Raw genomic sequence first — 22,856 nt, forward strand, 5'->3', positions numbered from 1 at the left:
AGACTAATTAGAAAAAAAAAAAAATCTGTCAGTGCCGCAGCCCCTCCTGGTTGGCTCTCTGAGCCAGGCAATCTCAGGCATCCCTCTTGTTCCTAGAACACCTTGTCCCCTGCTTCTCAAGGATGAAAGACAAGAGAGCAGAGGGTAGGCTGGGACTGGCTGCGAAAGTAAGCTTGGACGCCTGTCCGAAATAACGCGGATGCACATGCACGCGCACACACACACACACACACACACACACCCATGCTTTTGCATTCAAACCTCTTTATTCTTGCAGAATCCAGATGTCAACCTCCCAGCTGGGGGCCCCAGGCCCTCCCTTTTCATGAATAGTTAAATTGCCTCAGCCTGGCCGAGCCCCCTCCCACACTCCCTGGTGGTCCACCTTGCCATGGGCAACCAGTCTCCACCGTACCATAGGCAAGACTTTGAAATTATACTCTTGCCTTGAACATAATTAAATTCTTGGGCAGAGTTGGTCTCAATCACTGTTGACTGTTTGTTGTTTTAAATAGTAATTTTTCTTTTTATCCAGGCCAAATTCATTTCTTTGTGACTGCAAATTTTCCCTTCTGCATCTAAAAGATTAAATGTGGCAGCTTTATCTCCTTAGCCCAGGCATAAATGTGAGCAGTTTTTCTCTGTGGATGTAGGTCCCTGTATGTTGAGGGCTAGAGGTGGAGAGGCATCCCTCTTGGGTTGATGGGATAGAGGTGTGTTTATTCTACAGTGAGCAAAGCCTCACTTATGAAATGTGTGCTTAGGATTTCAGAATTGGTATGTCTGCTAGGATCCCTTGTTTTTCAAAATCATGTGGTATTTTGGCAGCAACTGCTGGGAATCCACCAAATCTTTCTCTCCTCTTCCATGCTAAGAAAGCTGTAGCTGGGCCCAGGGTCCCCCAACTAGGGACTCCATTTCCCAGCCCCCTTTGCAGCTGACTGTGAGGTCATGTGACTTGGCTGTCGGCTGCCGAAGACCAGGGGAGTGTGGGTGTGTCTTTCGCCACCGTTCCTTTCCTCAGGAGCCAAACACAGCCCTGGCTGCAGCCAAAATTCACCACAAAGATAAAGACAGTGCCCTGGAAAGTTAATGGGAAACTGGATGAAAGCAACCTGAGTTGAGCAACCCCATGAGCAGAGAGCCCACCTAGCTGACGTGGACCTCAATAAGAAGGAAACAAGCTTACTGTTTTAAAGATTTTATTGATTGATTGAGAAAGAAAGAGAGTGAGAGTGGTAGGAGCAGAGGGAGAGGGAGAGAGAGAACCTCAAGCAGAGCCCAACGTGTGGCTTGATCCAATGACCTTGAGATCACGACCTTAGCCCAAATCAAGAGTTGGATGCTTAATTGACTGAGCCACCCAGGCACCCCCAAGAAGTTTGCTCTTTGACATCAAACCCATGCTCCCGGCTTCCATGGATGCTGCATTCTTGTCAGCTGAACCCTAAAATCTTAGGATATGGCCTGGACAGCCAGTCTCTGAAACATATTTCTACCCTTGCCCATAAAGGACAGACCTTAGCCATAAAGCAAGTTGGCAGTACAATTGTGACCATTATCGCCACCATATAATCAGCCTCTACCATGGACCAGGCCTGCACTAGATCCTTTAAACACACTATTTCCTTTATTCTTTGCGGGGCGGCCCCCCTTGGCTGGAGGAGTTCTGCCATTTATGAGGTGAGGACGCTGAGGTGCACAAATGCTCCGTGGCTTGCCCAGGATCACACAGAGAACAAGGCGGCCCTGGGGCTTGGCCTGTCCCCTTCCAGAACACATGTCCTTCCCCTCCACTGCCCATGTGCTTCCAACCTGACCCCCAACTTCAGAGGTTCAGGGCCTCACTGCTTTTGGACACAGCCCATATCCCCCCCCATCACTATCTGCTGAGGTAAGCAGAGCAATGTAGGAAATACTTAACATGGTGGTTTTTTGTTTTTTGGGTTTTTTTTAATTAGAGAGGGAGAGCGCACGAGCCAGGGGAGGGACAGAGGAAGAGGGAGAAGCAGACTCCCCGCTGAGCAGGGAACCTGACTCGGGGCTCAATCCCAGGCTATGAGATCATGACCTGGGCCAAAGGTAGACGCTTAATCCACTGAGCCATCCAGGCGCCCCCATAGTGGGGTTTTTAGTCCAAAGCAACATGTGCTGTAATTTACGTTGGGGAAATAGCAAAGTAGGAATTGATCTAGAATTTTGTTGCTCGGCTTGGTTGTCAGAATGTCTTAGAGAAACTATGCTTTCATCTCACCCCAGCAACGGGGATCAAGATTCAAGACAAAAAGGTAGTGGATTTTTAGGGGTAGTCAGAATTAGGATGACACTTCTGAGGCTTATTTGTGTCTCATTTTCTGAAGCAAGGCTCTCCCAAGGAGCTTCTGGAACAGTTATTACCATCGTTGCTGCCCAGGCCCCACAGAAAAAAATTCAGGTGCCCCAGGGCTAAAGAGAAGATGTAAACCAAAAGCCAACAAGCACCACTTTCCCTGCAGACCTCAGGGAAGGAGATAAGAACTTAGTAGTCATGCATTGTCTTAGGAAAGCAAAGTTCATTATAGGTTTGGTGAGGCTGGAGAGAATTCTGAAGGTGACGGATCGGAAGTCTGAGGTGAAGACTAACTGGCTGGAGTGACTTAGTGGGGCCATGATTGTTTTTAAAAGTGGGCGACCGCGGGTACCTGGGTGGCTCAATTGCTTAAGTGACTGCCTTCAGCTCAGGTCATGATCTTGGAGTCCCTGGATCGAGTCCTGCATCGGGCTCCCTGCTCGGCAGGGAGCCTGCTTCTGCCTCTGACCCTCCCCCCTCTCATGTGCTCTCTCTCATTCTCTCTCTCTCAAATAAATAAATAAAATCTTAAAAAAAAAAAGTAGGGGACCTGGTTGTGACCCCCATTGTTCAAATAGTCTCCCCACTGTCATCTTATCATTAATTTCCTGTGGTCATTCCAGCTTGGTTAGTAACGTCAAGGTTCTAGTTTTCCTGAAGTTGTTTTGTCCTAGGAGGTGTTAGACACCAGATTCTCGGCTTACTTTTCATGGGCTTGGTGCTAATTTTGGTAAGAACATAGTCTTATACACTGAAAGAGCAATAATACTTTATTTAAAATATATACAAAATTATTACTTTAAAACATATATATTACTGTCCAACATACATCATGTAACACTGATTAATAGAAATTTGGATACTTTCATTCATTCAGTCTGTGATTTCTCTTTTGCTCCTGAAGAACATTCTCTTAAACGTCCACCAGAGGGGAGGGCCCAGGGGCCTGTTGCCCTGGGGGGTGTAGCTGTGCTTTTGGACACCACTGAAGCCGTGCAACTCGTCTTGTGGGAACTGAAGGCAAAACCTGGCCCTGACTGGTGCACTAGGGACACAGAGCTGATGGGACCCACCTCGATCAAGCACATGCCAACTGCCAGTCTTCGGTCTCTCTCTCTCTCGTCTGCGTATCGATGGATGGGGGAGTTGGTGAGAAAGTGGCAATTATTTCCTCGACAGACCTTCCTCTGGGCTTAGGTTAATGTAAATCATGTTCTCTTTCTTTGCCTCTGTCACCAGTATCATAGGAAGAGAGCATTAGAAGGGGGAGTTGGCCTCTTAACACAATCTTGGAAAGGAAATGAGAAAAGAGACAAAAAGAGAGCTTCTGTGCTGTTAGACCAAATTCAAATTATGATTATCCGAGATAAATTGGACACCTGCTTTTCGTCACATGCCTTATTCATCACTATTCCCCACAGTGCCTTGCACCTACTAGGCACTTAATAAATGCTCATTGCATGGATACATAAACAAACGCAGGGGATTGGGTGACTCTGAGTAGGAAACATACATACTTAGAATCTGAGCATCTGCGAAATGGCAAGGGACTCTAGAGATCATCTAGACCTCCTTCCTCACTTGGCAAATGGGGAAACCAAGACCGGGAGAAGTGTGGTGAAACAGGACTAGCTGTCGACAGAGTTAGACTTGCAATCAGATTTTCTGAATCTCTCCTTGAATTTCCCACTCTCTTCAGATCTGAAACTGTAACAAGAGCTCAGTGGCTTCGGTGGCATGCCTGAACTTGAAAATCATCCCCTCCATCAGAAGCTCCTGGTGGTAATGGGTGGCCCTGGGCACAGTGGCCAAGTGGACGGCACAAGCAGAAAGGTCCCCTCCAGGCAGCTTTAGTCCTGGGGTCCTGGTCCCAGCTGGGGTCAGAGGCCCCAGGTTCGGGCAGGTGGCCCAGACAGCAGCAGTCAGACTGTGGATCTGAATGAGGTAGGAGGAAGGCAGAGCTCAATGGGGAACCGCTCAGTGGGTCAGGTGTTTATGAGGCCCCCCGCCCTTCCCCCAGCCCCAGTGCTGAAGTCCATGCCGCAGCTCACCAAGACTGTAGCCTCAGGGCGTTGAGAGGAAACATAAAACAAGCCCACTGGCCACTTCTGAAACTGAAAGCAAGTCACTATGGATACTTGCTGAAAAGATGAATTACGGGAAGAGTGGGTTTCTTCCGTGCACGGGATGAATGGCATGAAACAAAGGGAGGCACGGGGAACAGTGGAGGGAAAGAGAGAAGGGGCAGGGGGACTGTCACGGCCGACAGGGAGGGCTTCAGGGCCCGGGGACAGGGCTGGGCCAGGTAGGAGCGGTTGGGTACGTGCAGGGCCACTTGGGTGGGCTTCTCATTTCAGCTGAGCTACCCCTGATCATTCTCTGGGCTTCAAGCCACTGACACCTCCCATGTGTCCCACTGGGCAACTGAAAAGCACAGGGGCTCACTCTGCTTCCTGGTGTGATTTGGTTTCTAGAAAGGATGATTCGGCATGATCAGAAATGCACACCCGACCAACATAAAGAGCCTCGCGTATTTCCCATGCTCCACAAAAATAAATACCTGAAGAATGCTGGCGTCGAATGAAATGAGTGGTAACCCGTGAGATGATCCCTACTGGGTTTCCCATCTCAGAGCAGGCACCACAGGGTTGCTCGGAAGCAGGTGCACAGGGGAGCTCTTTAGACAGAGCCTTCCTCCGGCCCCACACTCAAGTGCTTGCTCCCTGCCCCCCTCCCTAACTTTCTGCCCCCATATGCCCACCCCATTCCCGCTTTGTCTCAACGACCTTCCAGTTTCCTTCAGACCCCAATACGGCTCTTCTCCAGCAAGGAACAAAAATAATTCGTCTTGCAGACCTGGGAGCCGCCACCTATCCGGTAACAAATGGTACCTTTGTGCTTACAGGGAGGGCCGCCAAAAATGCTGACTACCAACCGCAAAGGCGCCAGGACGCGGAGCAGAAGGACGCGTGAACTCTGCCCTGGAACCAGTCCCCGTCCTCCCCCTGCCTGTGTCCTAAACGGCGGACTGGTTTTCATTGCACACGTAGACCGTGCTCGGCTGGATTCTCCTCCGGATCCGCTCAGGCACTTTGGGGAGGATTTGGACGGTCTGGGGCAGCAACTCAATGCAGGCCTCGCGGAATTTTTTGATTCTCCAGCAGTAGACGATGGGGTTGAAGACGGACTTGAGGTAGCTGAGCCACAGGACGCAGGAGCTGGTGGTGTAGAAAGAGGAGCTGCAGTAGAAGCCCCGGCTGAACACCGACAGAAGGCTGTAGACGGAGTGCGGCAGCCAGCAGAGCGAGAAGCCCACGAAGAGGATCAGGATGGTGGTGCAGGCCTTGGTCTTGAAGCTCAAGTCCAGGCTGACCTGCTGTTGCCGCTGCAGCCGCCGCAGGCCGGCCCTGGTGAGCTGTCTGAGGTCCAGGCTGTCGGACCGGTTGTGCACGCGGATGGCGTTCTTGCGGACCGTGTGCAGGATGCACAGGGAGGAGCACAGCATGACGCCGAAGGGCACGAAGAACACGGCCACCACCAGTGCTACCACGTAGGCGCGCTCCGCCGGGAACTCCGTGTAGCCCAGCACGCACTGGGGGGCGCGCGCCGGCACCTCCACGAACGTCCGGCCTGCGAGCGAGGGCGCGGACGCGCAGAACGACAGCGCCCAGGAGACGGCGATGATCCTCTTGGCCCGCCGCGGGTTCAGCCTGTCCTGCCGTTGGACGATGATGAGGAAGCGGTCCACGCTGATGATGAGCAGGATGGCCACGCCCTCCAGGACAAAAAACCAGTACAGGGTGGCCGAGAGGCGGCAGAAGTAGTCCCCGAAGTGCCAGTGGACCGTGATCAGGGTGACGGCGGTGAAGGGCATGCAGCATAAGGACAGCATGATGTCGCAGAAGGCCAGCGTGGCCAGCAACAGGTTGATGGCGGAGCGCATGGCTGGCCGCTGATACACGATGATGCAGACCACGGCATTGCCAAGGAATCCCACCACGATCATCAGCATCATGATTATCGCCAAGGATATCCTGAGGGGGGTGGGGGGTGTGGTGACCCCAGAGTCCGACACATTGCTCGCGTTCAGCAGCAAGTACTGGTAGGTCTCAGGGCTGGAACTGTTGCAGGCCATCATGGAAAAAAACTAGGAGCCGGGACAGAAAGGCCTGGAAGGACTCCCCTCGGCGCTTTGGTGGCTGCCATTTTCTGTCTGGGATCTCCAGCGCATTGGAATGGTAGTGAGAAACGTCTTTCTTTGGGAACAGTAGCCAGGATTTGCAATTCATCAATCACAGCCTCATCATCTGCATGACAACTGGATGCTCTCTGTAGCCTAGAGCAGAGAGGAGCAGGGGAGAGAAGGGAGTGAGACTTTCCAAGCACGATTTGCATACAGCAGTATTTAGATTTTACAGGTATTATAATCACTGCAGTGGAGAGAAAGAATGACTCATTGATTTACCATTCGGGACAAGGCTGGGCAGTCACAAATACTGTGAGCCTTGTCAGGTAGCCCAGGGAAATCTAATCAGACCTACTTTGTGTGGGATGAGGAAGTGAATACTCTGTAGTCAATATTTATGTCATGAACATGCATTTAATAAATTTTATTGTAAGGAACCTGACCAAATGAAGCTTTGGACAAGCCAACTTCCTTTAGAATGCCAGCGTCATGAGGGCAGGGATTTGTGTGTGTGTCCTGTTCTCTGCTGTATCCGCAGCACTTAGAATGGTGCCAGGCACAGAGAAGATGCCCAGTGTTGAGGTGAAGTTAATGAATACATGGTAGTTGATGTTGTTGCTACAATATTTGTTTAACTTTATTTTTTTCAAGATTTTATTTATTTATTTGACAGACAGAGCACAAGCAGGGGGAACGACAGGCAGAGGGAAAGGGAGAAGCAGGCTTCCCACTGAGCAGGGAGCCTGGTGTGGGCCTGGATCCCAGGACCCTGGGATCATGACCTGAGCCGAAGGCAGATGCTTAACCAACTGAGCCACCCAGGTGCCCCTTAACTTTATTCTGAGGTAAGTGTAGATTCACATGCAGTTGTAAGAAAAAAAATTCAGCGAGATCTCATAAGCCCTTCGCCCGCTTTTCCCTAATAGTAACGTCTTCAGTTACGGTAGTGTTGCCATAGGATTACTTTTGGAAATGCTGATGGAAAGGAGGAAACTCTCCCTAAAGGCAAGTTCTTTTATTTTTTTTATTATTTTTTATTTTTTTTAAAGATTTTATTTATTTATTTGAGACAGAGAGAATGAGAGACAGAGAGCATGAGAGGGAGGAGGGTCGGAGGGAGAAGCAGGCTCCCCGCCAAGCAGGGAGCCCGATGCGGGACTCGATCCCGGGACTCCAGAATCATGACCTGAGCCGAAGGCAGTCGCTTAACCAACTGAGCCACCCAGGCGCCCAAGGCAAGTTCTTTTAATAGATAATGTTAATTTTTATTTCATGTCTCATAGGTGTGGTAAGAACGGTGTCCAGTAGCTCATGTGTGGAGTCAGATTGCCTGGGCTGGGCAAAGTCTGCATCCACCACTTATCTGTCACGGGGCACCCTCTGGCAGGCTGCTTAGCCTCTGCTGATAGGACCTCCTCCCCTGTAGCCTAGGAGTAATAATTAGGCCTACGACAGAGGAGTTGCACAGATTAAATGCGAGAATCCCCACAGAGTGATTTAACCACACCCAGATCATAGACAGTATTCAATAAATGTTAACTGTTATCCTTGGAGCCCCAATGGAAACCAATCACAATGTTACAATAGTTATTGCTTCCTTTGTATGTTATACACATGGGCCCATTTGCATCTGTTCTAGACCAGCCCGCAGGTGAAGCGGCTCTGGGTACCCAGGGTGAGGATGTTCGTTGCACATTTCCAGTTACCTGCCCCCTCCCCATTTTCAATACAGGCATACCTTGTTTAGCGACACTTCTCTTTATTGTGCTTTGCAGATGATTGCGTTTTGTTTGTTTACAAATTGAAGGCTTGTGGTTATCCTGTGTCCAACAAGTCTATCAGCACCCTTTTCCCAACAGCGTTTGCTCACTTTGTGTCTCTGTGTCACATTTTGGTAATTCTTCCAATAGGTCAAACTTCTTCATTATTATTATATTTGAATTGCTGCGATCTCATGTTAAAACATTAATGAATGAGGAGTTGCTTCTTATGAATGAGTAAAGAAAGTGGTTTCTTGAGATGGAATCTCCTCCCGGTGAAGATGCCGTGAAGATGGTTGAAATGACAATAAAGCATTCAGACTATTACATGAACTTAGTTGATAAAGCAGCGGCAGGTTTGAGGATGGACTCCAATTTTGAAAGAGGTTCTACTGTGGGTAAACTGCTACCAAACAGCATCGCCTGCTACAGAGAAATCGCTCGTGAAAGGAAGAGTTGATCCGTGTGGCAAACTTCATCTTTGTCTCATTTTAAGAAATTGCTACAGGGACCAGCATGGCGGTGGTGGAGGACAAGGAGAGAAAAAAAAAAAAAGAAAGAAAGAAAGAAATTACCCTGGCCCCCAGCCTTCAGCAACCACCACCCTGATCAGTCAGCAGCCATCGACATGGAGGCAAGACCCTCCCCCAGCAAAAAGATTACGAATTGCTGAAAACTCAGATGATGGCTAGCATTTTTTAGCAATAAAGTATTTTAAAATTAAGGTATGTACATTGTTTTGTTTTGTTTTTTTTTAAAGATATAATGCTGTTGCACACTTAATAGACTACAGTTTAGTGTAAGGACAACTTTTATATGCACCGGGAAACCAAAAAAGTCATTGACTCACTCTATTGCGACATTCGCTTTATTGCAGTGGTCTGGAACGGAACCTGCAATATCTCCGAGGTGTGCTTGTACAGCTGATTAGACGGGCAGCCTTCACAAGGGCAGCTAATGCGTAGCCTGGCCAATGATGGCAGAGCCAAAATGCTCTCCCTTAGTGCAGCTGGAAATCTGAACTAGGAAATACTGCGCCACTATGTAACAAAAGGGTATATAGAGAGAAGTCTCAAGGCCACAAACGTATGGTGGATACTCTGCTTTTGCTTCTCCAGATCTTCTGGCTACTTTCTCCGGAGACTGGGCCCCCTTCGCCTCTGGTGGAAGGGGAGGGTGGGGAGGGCTTTCTTGCTCTGGCTCCCTCCCACCTGGTTGTGGTTGGCAGTGGTTTATTCCTCTCCAAAGCTCTCAACACCTCCAGGCAGCCTCCCCTACAGCCCAGCCCTCTCTGCAGATTCCCTACTGCTCCCTGACTCAACCTGAAGGCTTAGGGGTGACGGGGCTTCCGAGGCTGCTAGCCCAGGGTGCCTCTCCAGCCCTCCTGGGTTTCCCTTAACCTGACCTCTCCTTTGACGAGAATCAGGGGCTGATTTCCTTCCTATCTACACCCTGACTGATACAAGGGGTCCTGGCAGACCAGAGCTATGAGGAAGCAGAAACTCAGAGTAAGTAGCTATGAGGAGGTAGAGAAAAGTGACATGTGTGTAGTATAAGGAACAGAAACACAGGGAAAACTACCTCAGTTCCTGACAGGTTTCCAATTAAAGTTGCATTTCCAAATGTATATCAATATTTACGCCTTTGTTTTTAATTGCATTCTTAGCTTTTCGCTTTCATGTAGCTGTTGGCCGTTTGTATGGCTTCTTTGGGAAAATGTGTAATCAAGTCCTTTGCCTATTGTTTTTTCATCGGATTTTTTTTTTTTTTTTTTTTTTGCTCTTGGGTTGTATTTCTTTATATATTTATATATATATTTTCTTATATATTTTGGCTATTAACCCCTTACAGATACATGGTTTGCAAATATTTTCTCCCGTTCTGTAGGCTGCCTTCTCATTTTGCTGATGGTTTCTTTTGCTGTGCAGAAGCTATTTAGTTTGACATCATCCCACTTGTTTATTTTTGCTTTTTGTTGCTTGTTGATGTCATATCCAAAAAATCATTGCCAAGACCAATGTCAAGGAGCCATTTTCCTATGTTGTCTTCTAGTAGTTTTGGGTCTTACCTTTAAGCCTTTAATCGATTTCAGGTTAATTTTTTGTGAGTGGTGTGAGATAGGGGTCCAATTTCATTCTTCTGTTTGTGAATACCTGGTTTTCCCAGCACCATTTATTGGAGACTGTCTTTTCCCCACTGAGTATCCCTTGTCAAATATTAGTTGACCATGCAAGTATGGGCTTATTTCTGGGCTCTCAATTCTGTTCCATTGATGTATATGTCTGTTTTTATGTTAGTACCATACCATTTGGATTATGATAGCTTTGTAATAAAGTTTGAAATCAGGAATGGTGATGCCTTTAGCTTGACCTTCTTTCTCAGGATTGCTTTAGCTATTCAAAATCTTTATTAGTTTTTTGTTTTTGTTTTTTTTTTTTTGCTGCTGTCATGTTTCCTTGATTTTTTATGATCCCTGTGGTCATGGATTGGTGTCTGCCCATCTGAGGAAGTAGGCACTTCTTCTAGTCTTTACAGACTGGCTTCAGCAGGCAAACTGGTCTAGAGATTCTAGATGGGTCATCTGGTGGTGTCTGGGGCAATAGGTGGATAGGCCTGATGCTTGAGTACAATGGGCCAGGCTTGGGGTTTGAGCCTGCAGTTATAGGCCTGAGACCGGGTCTGTGTGGGTAGGCCTGGATCCTGGGTCCACAGGGGCCAACCAGGCTCTAAGGACCACTGAGGTGGGCCCCAAGTCTGGGTTCAGAGGGCTCGGTCCAGAGGCTGGGGACATGGGGATGGCCTATAAACTGGGGCTTCAGGGGCAGATATGGAGATGGGTCTGCAGGGGCCAGTCCAGTGTTGGAGTAAGCCAGGAATCTAAGTCTGTGAGAGCTGTTTTAGAGTGTGAGTCTATGGGGGCTGATTGGTGCTGGGATGGGCCAGGGCCTGGGTCAGTCCATAATAGTTGGCCTGGACCTGGGGCTGATTGAGAGCTAGAGGCCGCAGGAGCTGCTGGGTCAGCAGGAGCCAGCTGACACTGGGGTGAGCAGGGAGCCTGGGTTCACAGGAAGCCGCTGGGAGCTTGGTACCCTGGGAGCCACCTAGGGCCGCAGGAATTGGCATGGTGCTGGGGGTCCCTGGTGAAGTCAGGTGGTCACTTTTCTTCTCCCACAGAGACAGTGTCTCTCTCTGTGCTGGGCTGCCAGGTTTGGGGTGGGGGGTGATGGAAGGAATGTGAATCTGTCTTTCCTTGCCTCCTTTGTTATTTCCAGGATAGAGGATTCATTTAGCTTGACAAATGTTTCCTTAAGATGGAATACACTTTTAAATTGTTAAACAATATATCATTCCTTATGTACTTCATTTTAAAATCACCAAATAGTGGGGCGCCTGGGTGGCTCAGTCGGTCAAGCGTCTGCCTTTGGCTCAGGTCATGATCTCACAGTCCTGGGATCGAGCCCCGCATCGGGCTCCCTGCTCAGCGGAGAGCCTGCTTCTCTCTCTCCCTCTGCAGCTCCCCCTGCTTGTGCTCTCTATCTGTCTCTCTCGGTGTCAAATAAATAAATAAATAATCTTTTAAAAAAATCACAGAATAGTAATATAAAATAAACACGCAGAAGTCTGTTGTATTTCTATACACTAACAATGAAGCAACAGAAAGAGAAATCAAGGAATTGATCCCATTTACAACTGCACCAAAAACCATAAGGTACCTAGAAATAAACCTAACCAAAGAGGCAAAAGATCTGTACTCTAAAAACTATAGAACACTTATGAAAGAAATTGAGGAAGACAGGAAGAAATGGAAAAACATTCCATGCTCATAAGATTAGAAGAACAAATATTGTTAAAATGTCTATGCTACGCAAAACAGTCTACACATTCAATGCAATCAACCCCTATCAAAATACCATCAACATTTTTCACAGAGCTGGAACAAACAATCCTAAAATTTGTATGGAACTAGAAAAGACCCCAAATAGCCAAAGTAATGTTGAAAGAGAAAACAAAGTAGAGGCATCTCAATTCCAGACTTCAAGCTGTATTACAAAGGTGTAATCATCAAGACAGGATGGTGCTGGCACAAAAACAGACACATAGATCAACGGAACAGAATAGAGAGCCCAGAAATGGACCCTCAACTCTATGGTCAACTAATCAACAAAACAGGAGGGAATATCCAATGGAAATAAGACAGTCTCTTCAACAAATGGTGTTGGGAAAATTGGACAGCCACATGCAGAAAAATGAAATTAGACCATTTTCTTACACCACACACAAAAATAGACTCAAAATGGATGAAATACCTAAATGTGAAACAGGAATCCATCAAAATCCTAGAGGAGAACACAGGCAGCAACCTCTTTGACCTCAGTCGCAGCAACTTCTTGCTAGACACATCTCCAAAGGCAAGGGAAACAAAGGCAAAAATGAACTATTGGGACTCCATCAAGATAAAAAGCTTTTGCACAGCAAAGGAAATAGTTGACAAAACCAAAAGACAACCGACAGAATGGGAGAAGATACTTGCAAATGTCTTATCAGATAAAGGGCTAGTATCCAAAATCCATAAAGAACTTATCAAACTCAACAAACCTCAAACCAAAAAATCCAATCAAGAAATGGGCAGAAGACATGAATAGGCATTTCTCCAAAGAAGACATACAAATGGCCAAAAGGCACATGAAAAAGTGCTCAACATCACTCAGTATCAGGGAAAAACAAATCAAAACCACAATGAGATACCCCTCACACCTGTGAGATTGGCTAAAATTAACAAGTCAGGAAACAACAGATGTTGGCGAGGATGTGGAGAAAGGGGAACCCTCCTACACTGTTGGTGGGAATGCAAGCTGGTCCAGCCACTCTGGAAAACAGTATGGAGGTTCCTCAAAAAGTTAAAAAGAGAACTATCCAATGGGGCCCAGCAATTGCACTACTAGGTATTTATCCAAAGGATACAAACATAGTGATCCAAAGGGGCACATGCACCCCAATGTTTATAGCAGCAATGTCCACAATAGCCAAATGATTGAAAGAGCCCAGATGTCCATTGACAGATGAATGGATAAAGAAGATGTGGTCTATCTATCTATACAATGGAATATTACTCAACCATCAAAAAGAATGAAATATTGCCATTTGCAACGACATGGATGGAACCAGAGGGGGGTATTATGCTAAACAAAATAAGTCAGTCAGAGAAAGACAAATACCATATGATTTCACTCATATGTGGAATTTAAGAAACAAAACAGATGAACATAGGGGAAGGGCAGGAAAAATACAATAAAACAAAAACAGAGAGGGAAGCAAACCATAAGAGACTCTTAACTGTAGAGAACAAACTGAGGGTTGCTGGAGGGGTGATGGGTGGGGGGATGGGGTGATTTGGGTGATGGGCAGTAAGGAGGGCACTTGAAGTAATGAGAACTGGGTGTTATATGCAACTGATGAATCACTAAATTCTACCCCTGAAACTAATAATACACTATATGTTAACTAAATTGAATTTAACTAAATTAAAAAAATAATAAAATTGCCCAAGAGTATGATAAAATTTTAAAATGTAGGAATCTAATGAACCAACAATTTGACGAAATGTTCTTTTTACAGGCCCAGGTTTGTTTTTTTTTTTTAATTTTGGGAAATAAATGTATAATAATTTCAATAAAAGGAGTGTTGTAGTTATAAATGCAAGGTGAAGAGTGGCCAGAGAACCAGCAGGGAGGGGAGGCCATACCTGCATCGCTGTTGCCATGGCAAAGGATCACGTGGCAGAACTTCCCTGGGGTGGTGCAGGCAAGGCCTGAAGATGAACCCTAGGGATACACCTGGCCCACTCCAGACTCTTCCATGGCTAAAGGCACCAAAGTGCAAGCAGTAAAAGGAAACTTGAATTTTTTTCATCCTTCTACTTTCCACCAGAGACAAAACACGGGAGTCAGGTAGGAATTAGACTTGACAAAAGCATCCAGAGACCCTGCAGGGGCACACTTTGACCTCCTGCTTTTCTTCTTCCGAAGCCCTCATCCTGCTTTCCACTTATCAACCCACTTCTTCCTCTGTGCTTGCAAGAAGTGGCTTTTTTTCCTAAGCTCCTTATGAAAGGTTTCATAGGAACGCTCTACTGTCAGGTAGTCTGGGGACCCCTGTATCTCAAATTGAAGGGATATGGTGAAATAAAATTTCGGGAGACTGAACACCAGGCCAGCTAGCCTAAAGTTTCCGCAGTTGGTGGTATCTTGGTGATGCTACCTCAGTTTAGATACAACCAGTCCTCAATGCAATAGGCCTAGAACTTGATTTGGCCAAGCACGCCCAGAACGGGTTCGTCTCTCAATGGTGGGTCCAGTCGTCCAAACTCCTGGAGGGTGAGCTGTATACCAGAAGCCTGGTGTGTTATTCTATCTCTCAGGCAGACCACAAATGTTTGCGTTAGCGTGATACAGTATTTTTGTGCCTCAGTTTTCTGATCTGTGAAATGGGGATAATTACCTATCTCTTCCCAGAGTTTTAAAATACATGTACAATGCCTGGTACAAAGAGGGACGTTACTAAATAATTAATAAACTAATAATTAATCAATCAATTTCACATCTCTCATTATTTCAAGTTCATGGGTTTCTGTCTCTTGGGTCAAAGAGTAGGAACTGTGACATGCTGATATGAAGCCCTCACAGATTAAGCTCCTCCTGGAGCACAGGAAAGGGGCACTGAGTAGAAAATATACCCTTTCGTGTCCGAGTACCTGTAGATCCTAGCTGGTAGCGAGTCCTTCACCTGCACCCTTGTGATGCTATAAGATTGGATTGTCCCTACCATGATAGTGACAGAGAGTGATTTCATGCTTCACCAAATGAATGGATAGTGTGGAGAATTTTCTTTTTTTTAAATGTGTTGTGTCTTGTGGTTGAATCAGATTAAAATTGTTTGGGCTTCCGGGCAAAAACTTGTCATAGACATTTTAATTTAGCATTTTGGTCACAGTCCTGTTGTTAATATCCAAATCAATAACACTTTTATTACCAGGCACTTTGGCAAGTTAAAGATCAAAGTAAAAGGTAACAAGTGAACAAGGAATGTTTCACTACTGATCCTTCAGTTTGAAACAGCACTCATCATCTCTCTGGTGGTTTTCACTCTGAGAAATGGGACCCATGGGGTGAATTAGAAGCCGAGGAAGAAGCCAGCTGGGAACAGAACCGTTTCAAAGTACTTATTATACATGTTCCTATCCAAACCATCTCACTCTGGAACAGGGAGGTCGCACAGGTGCTAGAAGATAAATAAGCTAAGGAAAGGACAACCAGCCTGTGTGCTCTGGGATGAGCAGAAGCATGCTGACGATGTCCTCAATGAGCTGAATTCATGCAAAGGATAGACAGTGTTTTGACCTTGAGCAAAGAGGAAACACTGAATTTACTGCAACGTTTCCTAAAGCTCCTTCAACCATCCCACCCTCACTGTCCTGCCACCTCGCCTCCACACAGCGAGTACTCCTTCCCAAGCTCCCAACCATGCCCACTGTCCTCCCATCCTCACAGCCGGGGGAGGGAGGCCGGGAAATGAAAGGGATGCTCTGATCCAGTCATGAGAGCTCCAGGTCATAAAAGGAAAAACGTGGAGAAACCTGGAAACCAGGTTTCTGGTACTGAGACCCCAGAAACGGGAACAGTCTTGGTTAGGACCATGGTGAGAGTGAGGGTGGTTTCAGGTCTATGACGCTCACAAGCATGGGGGAAGAGGAAAGCAACCCCCCACACCAAACCATCCAAGAGGAGGTGCAGAAAACGTTGAGATGAGATCACACCCCGTTCTCCTTTCCAGTAGGTGAAGAATGGATGTTTAAGAACGGAGCTTTGAGGGTGAGGGAAGGAATCTTTTCCTCTGCTCTTCCTATAGGACAGCTCAGTATGAGACCCCCCCCAGCTGGTGCCCAATTCCTTGTCCCTACACACCTCCTCTTCGGGCTTTTGTTCCCAATCCAGTGAGGAGATTCTGTCAGTTTTCTTGGAGAGAGGAGGCCAGGCTATGAGTTTCAGGAGTACCCTGATGGACAAGGAAAGGAACACAAACCAAGGGGAGGGTCCTAGAGGACAGGAGGGCTGCAGGGGGAGTAAAGGTTCCAGAAGGTGTCTCTCCAAGCCTTTCCAAGTATTTGCCCCAATCTAATAATAATGGACTTAAAGCAGAGCTGAGTCCGATAGGCTGTTTCCTTTCTGTTTTGCAAACATCTAGTTTCAAACAGCAAATCTTGTCTTTAGCTGGGGATCTGTCTGGCTTTAAATTGATGGGCAGGACGGAGTCCCAAATGTCTTTCTTCTTTCCTCATCCTCGAGGTCAGATATGTAAAGATCAATCAGGCTATAAGCTTGAAACCTGGAGAGCCATAAAGCCTGGAGAAAAGAGGGGAAAGCAGTGTGTGGGCAGAATGCGAAAGATTGAGCAGGGCATGGTGGGAGTCAGGGGAAGCTGCCACGTGTACAAGGAGGACTTCCTGGCAGCTGGGGTGATCGAGCACCAGCGTGGGTTTTCAATGGAGGGCTCATATCTCCTTCCCTGATGCCTCTAAAACAGAATGGCCAAAGTGTCATCAGTGGAAAGCATTAAGTGAGTCCAGTCCAACCCAGAAAGCTAATGTCACTGCCGTTAGGGTGTCAGGAAAACGAGTGAATCCTCCCACACGACAGTGGGTTCTCTGGTCTCGCATGCACTATCAACAAATGCCACACTCCGAACTCCAGAGGTGAGCTCCTTCTTGACACCTGCCTGTCCTTCAAGCAGAGCCCTTCCCTCTCCCCGCGTGGCTCTGTACCTGTACGTAATGGACCGTCCCCGGCTGTCAGCTTCGCAGGGTGTGCGATCCTGTGCACCTGCTGCCCCTGAGACTTGACTGTGTGGTTGAGGCCCCGCCCAGTGTGTGTTCCTGCTACTCCTCAGAAACCAAAGGTTCATTGTGCCACGTGCCAGGGAGTGAGCTATTTGAAACTATTTTACACAAACAGTGAAGAAGTCAGGTACTCACTGTATGCACAGGTACATCTACATTTTAATTCACAGATTTAGAAATACACACACATTAGCATATATGTACATATATGTACATATGCATGTAATATACATTATAGCATCTATATAGATCGCCAATAGAACTTACTGGTTTTGCTGGTTCTAATTAAGCGGAATGGTGGGAAATTTGGTGAGCCCTTTCTCCGAAGTGGTTAATACTGCTTCAAGTAACCAACTGGTGTTTGTAGTACTGGATTTTAATTCCTACTCCAGAAGAACATATCGGTTCACAAATGCCAGATCTAAGAGATGAAGTCAGTTTCGGCAGATGGGAAAGTTTGCTGTTGAAACAGCTTGCCTCTGTCATTACCTGCAACCCTGTCACCTGTCTTTTTGATACAAACTCTCAAACAGATGGTGTATTTCAATTTCAATAACTTTATTGGCAATGAAAAAATTGACAGCAAGAGCCGCCAAAAGTAATATGTCAAGTAGCTGTGTTTAGAAACAGGTGTTACCCCCTCGTATCTGAATTTCTAAGAAAAGTGAGCTGAAAGAGACCAGATTTTTTATTTCTCAACTCAGGCAGGACTCTTGGGGGTGGGGGGTAGTTTTCAAATAGAACAGAATTGGGAAGCTTTTTAAGGGAGCAAATCTTTATTGATTATTTTCCTTAGTAGTGCCTAAAATTTACTGTGTGCTTATTACCTGCCAGGCTAAGCCCTTTTCAGAGCACAGGGGTTCTCTGGTCTTGCACGCACTAGCAACATCACCAAGGAATTTGTTTCAAATTCAGGTTATCCAGGCCAGCCAAGACCTACTGAATCAGACCTTCGGGAGGCTCCACAATCTATTTCAACAAAAGGTCCGGGGAGTTAGATGTTCTCAGTTGTGGGATCCACAACCATAGCTTATCCCATTGAACCTGGCCATTGACCCAGTTTTACAGATGAGGAAACCAGTGGGCTGTTCTTTACCTAGAAAGTAGATTCACCTGCATTAGAACCCACGTGTTTTAGTTTAATCTCTGGCTATGCCACTTCCATAATGGTGTAAGTGGTGGTTCACTTAAGACTTTTATATTTGCAATGAGTCAGTCAATAAGCAAGAGCAAGGGTGTCTTTCAGCAGGAGGAGAGAGAAGAAACACAGGGAGCGGATGGAGGGACCCTTTGTAAGACTGGCAAGAGCTGGAGTGTAGCAGAGCCACGGGCAGCCACGAACACCAGCCTGCCCTTGGACCTGAATTACACTATGTGCCCCAGATGGATGGGCTCTCACAGATGCTTTTGGGGCCAGTGTGGATGGGACCTACTTGCCCACCAACTGAAAAATCTGCTGGCTGTAGAGGAGGTGGGATTTAATGCTAGATCCACGGGAGACACAGTGTAGCACGGGGATTCAGCCACTAACGAGTCTCTGTTCAATCCTTGCTTCTTCCCCGGGACACATACAAAAAATATTTGTGTGGCATACTGGTATGACAGTCGGAGGGCTAAGGAGAGGGTTAATTCCTAGGACACGCCAGTAGCCCATTCACTGCTCCAGGACCATGCACCCTCGTTGGGAAACTAAGCTTAAGTAGCCAAAATTTAGGGCTCCGCACATACAGGGTCTAAATGCAGACTGAATTTTTGCTCTGACCAAAGAAATAATAATAATATCTAGTATTTGGGTAAGATTTTGAAATATACAGAATGTTCCCCAGAAACGTGTTCTTCTCTCTTTCTCATAGCCATCTGTTGATATAGTCTTATTTCCATTTACAGATGAGGAAACAACACGGTTCGATGATTTGCTTAAGATGGGAGAAGTGAAAGAGGACATCTTCTCTTCTACTCATAGGCTCTTATCCCCTTTCCTTTGTCCTGGTGTCCTGCCCCCAGGTCAGGGACTCCTACTACCGAACTCAGGATTACGTTGTGTGCACAAATTCCTTTCTACAGATTCAGATTATGGTTCAGGTCAACTCATTAACTGGCTACCCTTGATCTAGTTATGAGAAAGAACCATTGGTATTTTAGGTATTTCTGAAAAGTCCCAAATAACGCCCCCAACACTCACAGAGTGTCTGTTTTTATGTCTGCATGTGTTACCACCGTCCTTTAGAGGAAGCCACAGGACATCATCTACTTAGGGTCCTTAGTTTCCAAGTGCATCTTTGAGAATTTTATTTGTGCATTTAACTCTTAAGAGCCAACTTTTTTCTTCCTTTCGGAAGTAGTTTAGAGGTGTTGCATCTAAGATAGGGTTTTTAAAGTCTCTGAACCATGCCTGAAGATTTTGCTAGAGGCATAAAACATATGGCGCTTACTTAAAAATGGATATAGCTTGATATTTTAATGAAATCAGAGACACTTAGTGCTTCTTCAAGATGCTAGAATTAAGACCTGCCAATGCCAAGTTCCTCCAGGTAGAGTATGTGACGTCCCAAGTAGCCTCACCTGGGGGGCTCCCAGGACAGTTGTGGCTTCCTCATCTCAGAGAAGACCCCAAAGCCAGCCCCTCCAACTTCTCAGGTTGCAGCCTGGCTGCTTTGCAAAAACTCTTTCCTTCTTGAACATCACGTCTACAGGCACCCTTCCCCCACTTTTATTTGACTTTCTCAAAAACCAATTTTAAACTTCCTTCTGTATCCTTTTCAATTTTTCTAACATTTCATGCCTCTATTTTGGAAAAAAAAAAAAAAAGACCTAAATCTGGTTAAAAATATGCCTTTTCATTTGTAATAAAGACAGGCACAGCTTATGTATTTGCTTAAAATTATTTTTGATGATATTTTAATGTTTTCAACAGCTTTATTGAGAGAGAATTTACATATCATAAAATTTGCTCACTGTAAGTTTATAATGCAGTGACTTTTAGTCCATTTATAATATTGCACAACTATCCCCACCATCCACCTCATTGTTAATGAGCTAAGAGGGTCTATTTAAAAGTGAAATGACCGTAGAAGAGTTTGATTTGGTCCATTATACGGAAAACATAAAATCTAAGGGAGATGTATGCTTACTTTCACTTTTTGGAGTTGTATGTTAAAATGAAAGTCTTAAATCTTTAGAGAAGTATTCATTGAATTCTTGGGTTTAAAAAAGTATTAAAACATCTAGGGGCGCATTTCTACCACCCCAAAAAAGATCCCTCATGTCTGTAGTCATCTGAATTGTTTAATAGTGATTTCAGTTTATTTTCCAAAAATGAGTTCCCAAAACCCACCCAAGAATTTGACAATTCTAATGGAGGGCTGGTCACTCTAGAAGCTCCTGCCCTTACATTCTTGCCTGGGCCCACAACATATGGAAGAAAGTGGCATTGAAGATGCTACCTTCCTAATCAAGAGGAAAAATCATTGAAATCACTTTAGTCCTTCGGCCCTGACCCATGCTGACATTCATGGGCCTGACTTACAAGTAGCAGCTGGGTAGGGAGCAGGTCAAGCTTAACTGATTCACCCAGGCCTCCTCCAAAATACTAACCAATTCACATGAGGTCAAGATGAGGGAATGAAGTAGTGGAGGCAACGGGGCCTGGATAACTCCCAGGGCAACTTCAGAGGATCTAAACTATGGTCCCGGCTCTGCTTCTTAGCTCTGTCACCTGGAGGACAATTCCCAACTTTTCAGCCTCTGATTCTTCTTTTGGACCTACCCCCCAGTGCCGTTGTGAACATTAAATATTTATAAAAGCACCTTGCAAATCACAAGGCACTAGGCAAGGGGGCCTCTATCAGAGCAGATGGCAAATACAGTCCCATCAGGAACATGCTAGATCTGAGGGACAGTCCCAGCCAATCGTGGGTATGTGGGTCCCTGGGGGTGCTATCCTGAGGTTCTCCTGAAGGTTTTGCTTCTAAGTAAATTCCATTTTAAATGTTTGGCATTTATGCTTTGCAAAACGTTTCATGACCCCGTTACTAGAGCCATTGAACTCCCATGAGGTCACAGAGGGTGTGCACAGTGTAGCTAGAGCTCGGCACCTGGGTCTTCCCTTTGAAGTTCCTCCAAGTTGGACCTGTGTGCTACTTCTCTGGCAGAGGGTGAGAACCCCCACCTGGCAGAAAGGGCGACTCCAGAATTTCAACCCTTTCTCTTAGCAGAGCTTGAGCTCACTGGCATTTAAGGTGCACACTGTGACATGAGCCAATTTGTCCGTGACCTTGCTCATTGTTAATGAGCTGAGAGAGTCTATTTAAAAGTAAAACGACCGTAGAAGAATTTGATTTCGTCCATTATACGGAAAACATAAAATCTAAGGGGGATGTATGTTCACCTTCACTTTTTGGAGTTGTATGTTAAAATGAAAGTCTTAAATCTTTAGAGAAGTATTCATTGAATTCTTGGGTTTAAAAAAATATTAAAACATCTAGGGGCGCCTGAGTGGCTCAGTCAGTTAAGCATCTACCTTCGGCTCAGGTCATGATCCCAGGGTCCTGGGATCGAGCCTGGCTTTGGGCTCCCTGCTCAGTGGGGAGTCTGCTTCTCTCCCTCTGCCCCTCCTGCCCTCGCCGCCCCCCCTCCCCGACCCCGGCTCGTGCTCTCTCTCTAGTTTGCTCTCTCTCTCTCTCTCAAGGAAGGAAAATCTTTAAAAAAAAAATATTAAAACATTTAAAAAGGGATTTGTCAACTTGTAAGTTTTGTAAACCCTACATACATTTCCCATGGACAATTTCAAATGAGCCAGCCTGCATATGGTTCTCCCGCTGTTAAACAAGCTTAGGCCACCTATACAGTGGCTGTGAATACAAAGGCGATGTTTCATGGCTTCCTGGGTTGAATGCATGTAACAGCAAATGCCAGATTGGAAATGTTCCTGCTTGAGTGACGTGTTGGATAGAAATGCATAGTCTCCTGAGAAGCAAAGCCTGTAGGTTCCAAGATGTTGGGGAGTAACATGGGGGGATGTGGTCTAATTGGAAACCTCAGAGTGGGTCAGACTCAGCGTTTGGGCTTCCTGCAAAGTCATTTGTCAGTAGCTCAAAATATTTATATTTTAGGAGCCTCAACAACATTATCTGTGAAATGGGTATAATAATGCCCATCTCTTCAGTTTGTAAGAACTAAATGAGAAAAAGCATGGAAAACATACACATTTTGTCTTTCATTGACTCTAAGGGCCACTGATTTTAAGATGCTTCGTTATTTTACATCCACTAAGGAGGTAAAAACACTGCCAAGTAAAACCCAACTTAACAGCAGTCCTGCGCCAAGTGGGAATGGCCACCAGTGCCTCTCCTTGATATCTGTTTCTTTCCTCTATTCTGAGGTATTTGGCAACTGCGTCATTTTGGTGGATAATGGCTTTTTTTTTTGGCATATGTCTTCATAGCAAAACAACACAGCTTCATATGTATATTACAAATATTTAAAATTTTCTGTATATTGTGATGTTTTCACATCTTTTTTTCTAACTTAGTGTCTGATTTTTCCCCCCAAATTTTTATTTAAATTCTAGTTCATTCTTTTTTAAAAAATTTTATTATGTTATGTTAGTCACCATACAATAATACATCATTGGTTTTTGATGTGGTGATCCACGATCCATTGTTTTCGTATAACACCCAGTGCTCCATG

At 45.9% G+C, this 22,856-nt stretch overlaps 1 protein-coding gene across 1 annotated transcript in view; it reads right to left on the bottom strand.

The window, feature by feature from the left end:
- Positions 1–3,081: 3,081 nt before the first annotated feature.
- The window catches only part of GPR45 (G protein-coupled receptor 45), an 82,465-nt gene continuing 62,690 nt past the window's right edge, over positions 3,082–22,856 (bottom strand). The window contains exon 2 of the mRNA XM_081833328.1: positions 3,082–6,665. Within this exon, the coding sequence (XP_081689454.1) occupies positions 5,346–6,467 (1,122 nt within the window). The 5' untranslated portion in view covers positions 6,468–6,665 and the 3' untranslated portion in view covers positions 3,082–5,345. The remainder of the gene's footprint in view (positions 6,666–22,856) is intronic.

The sequence above is a fragment of the Leptonychotes weddellii genome, chromosome 10, assembly GCF_054177405.1.
Source record: "Leptonychotes weddellii isolate Sample4059 chromosome 10, ASM5417740v2, whole genome shotgun sequence".
In the NCBI taxonomy this organism is placed as follows: Eukaryota; Metazoa; Chordata; class Mammalia; order Carnivora; family Phocidae; genus Leptonychotes; species Leptonychotes weddellii.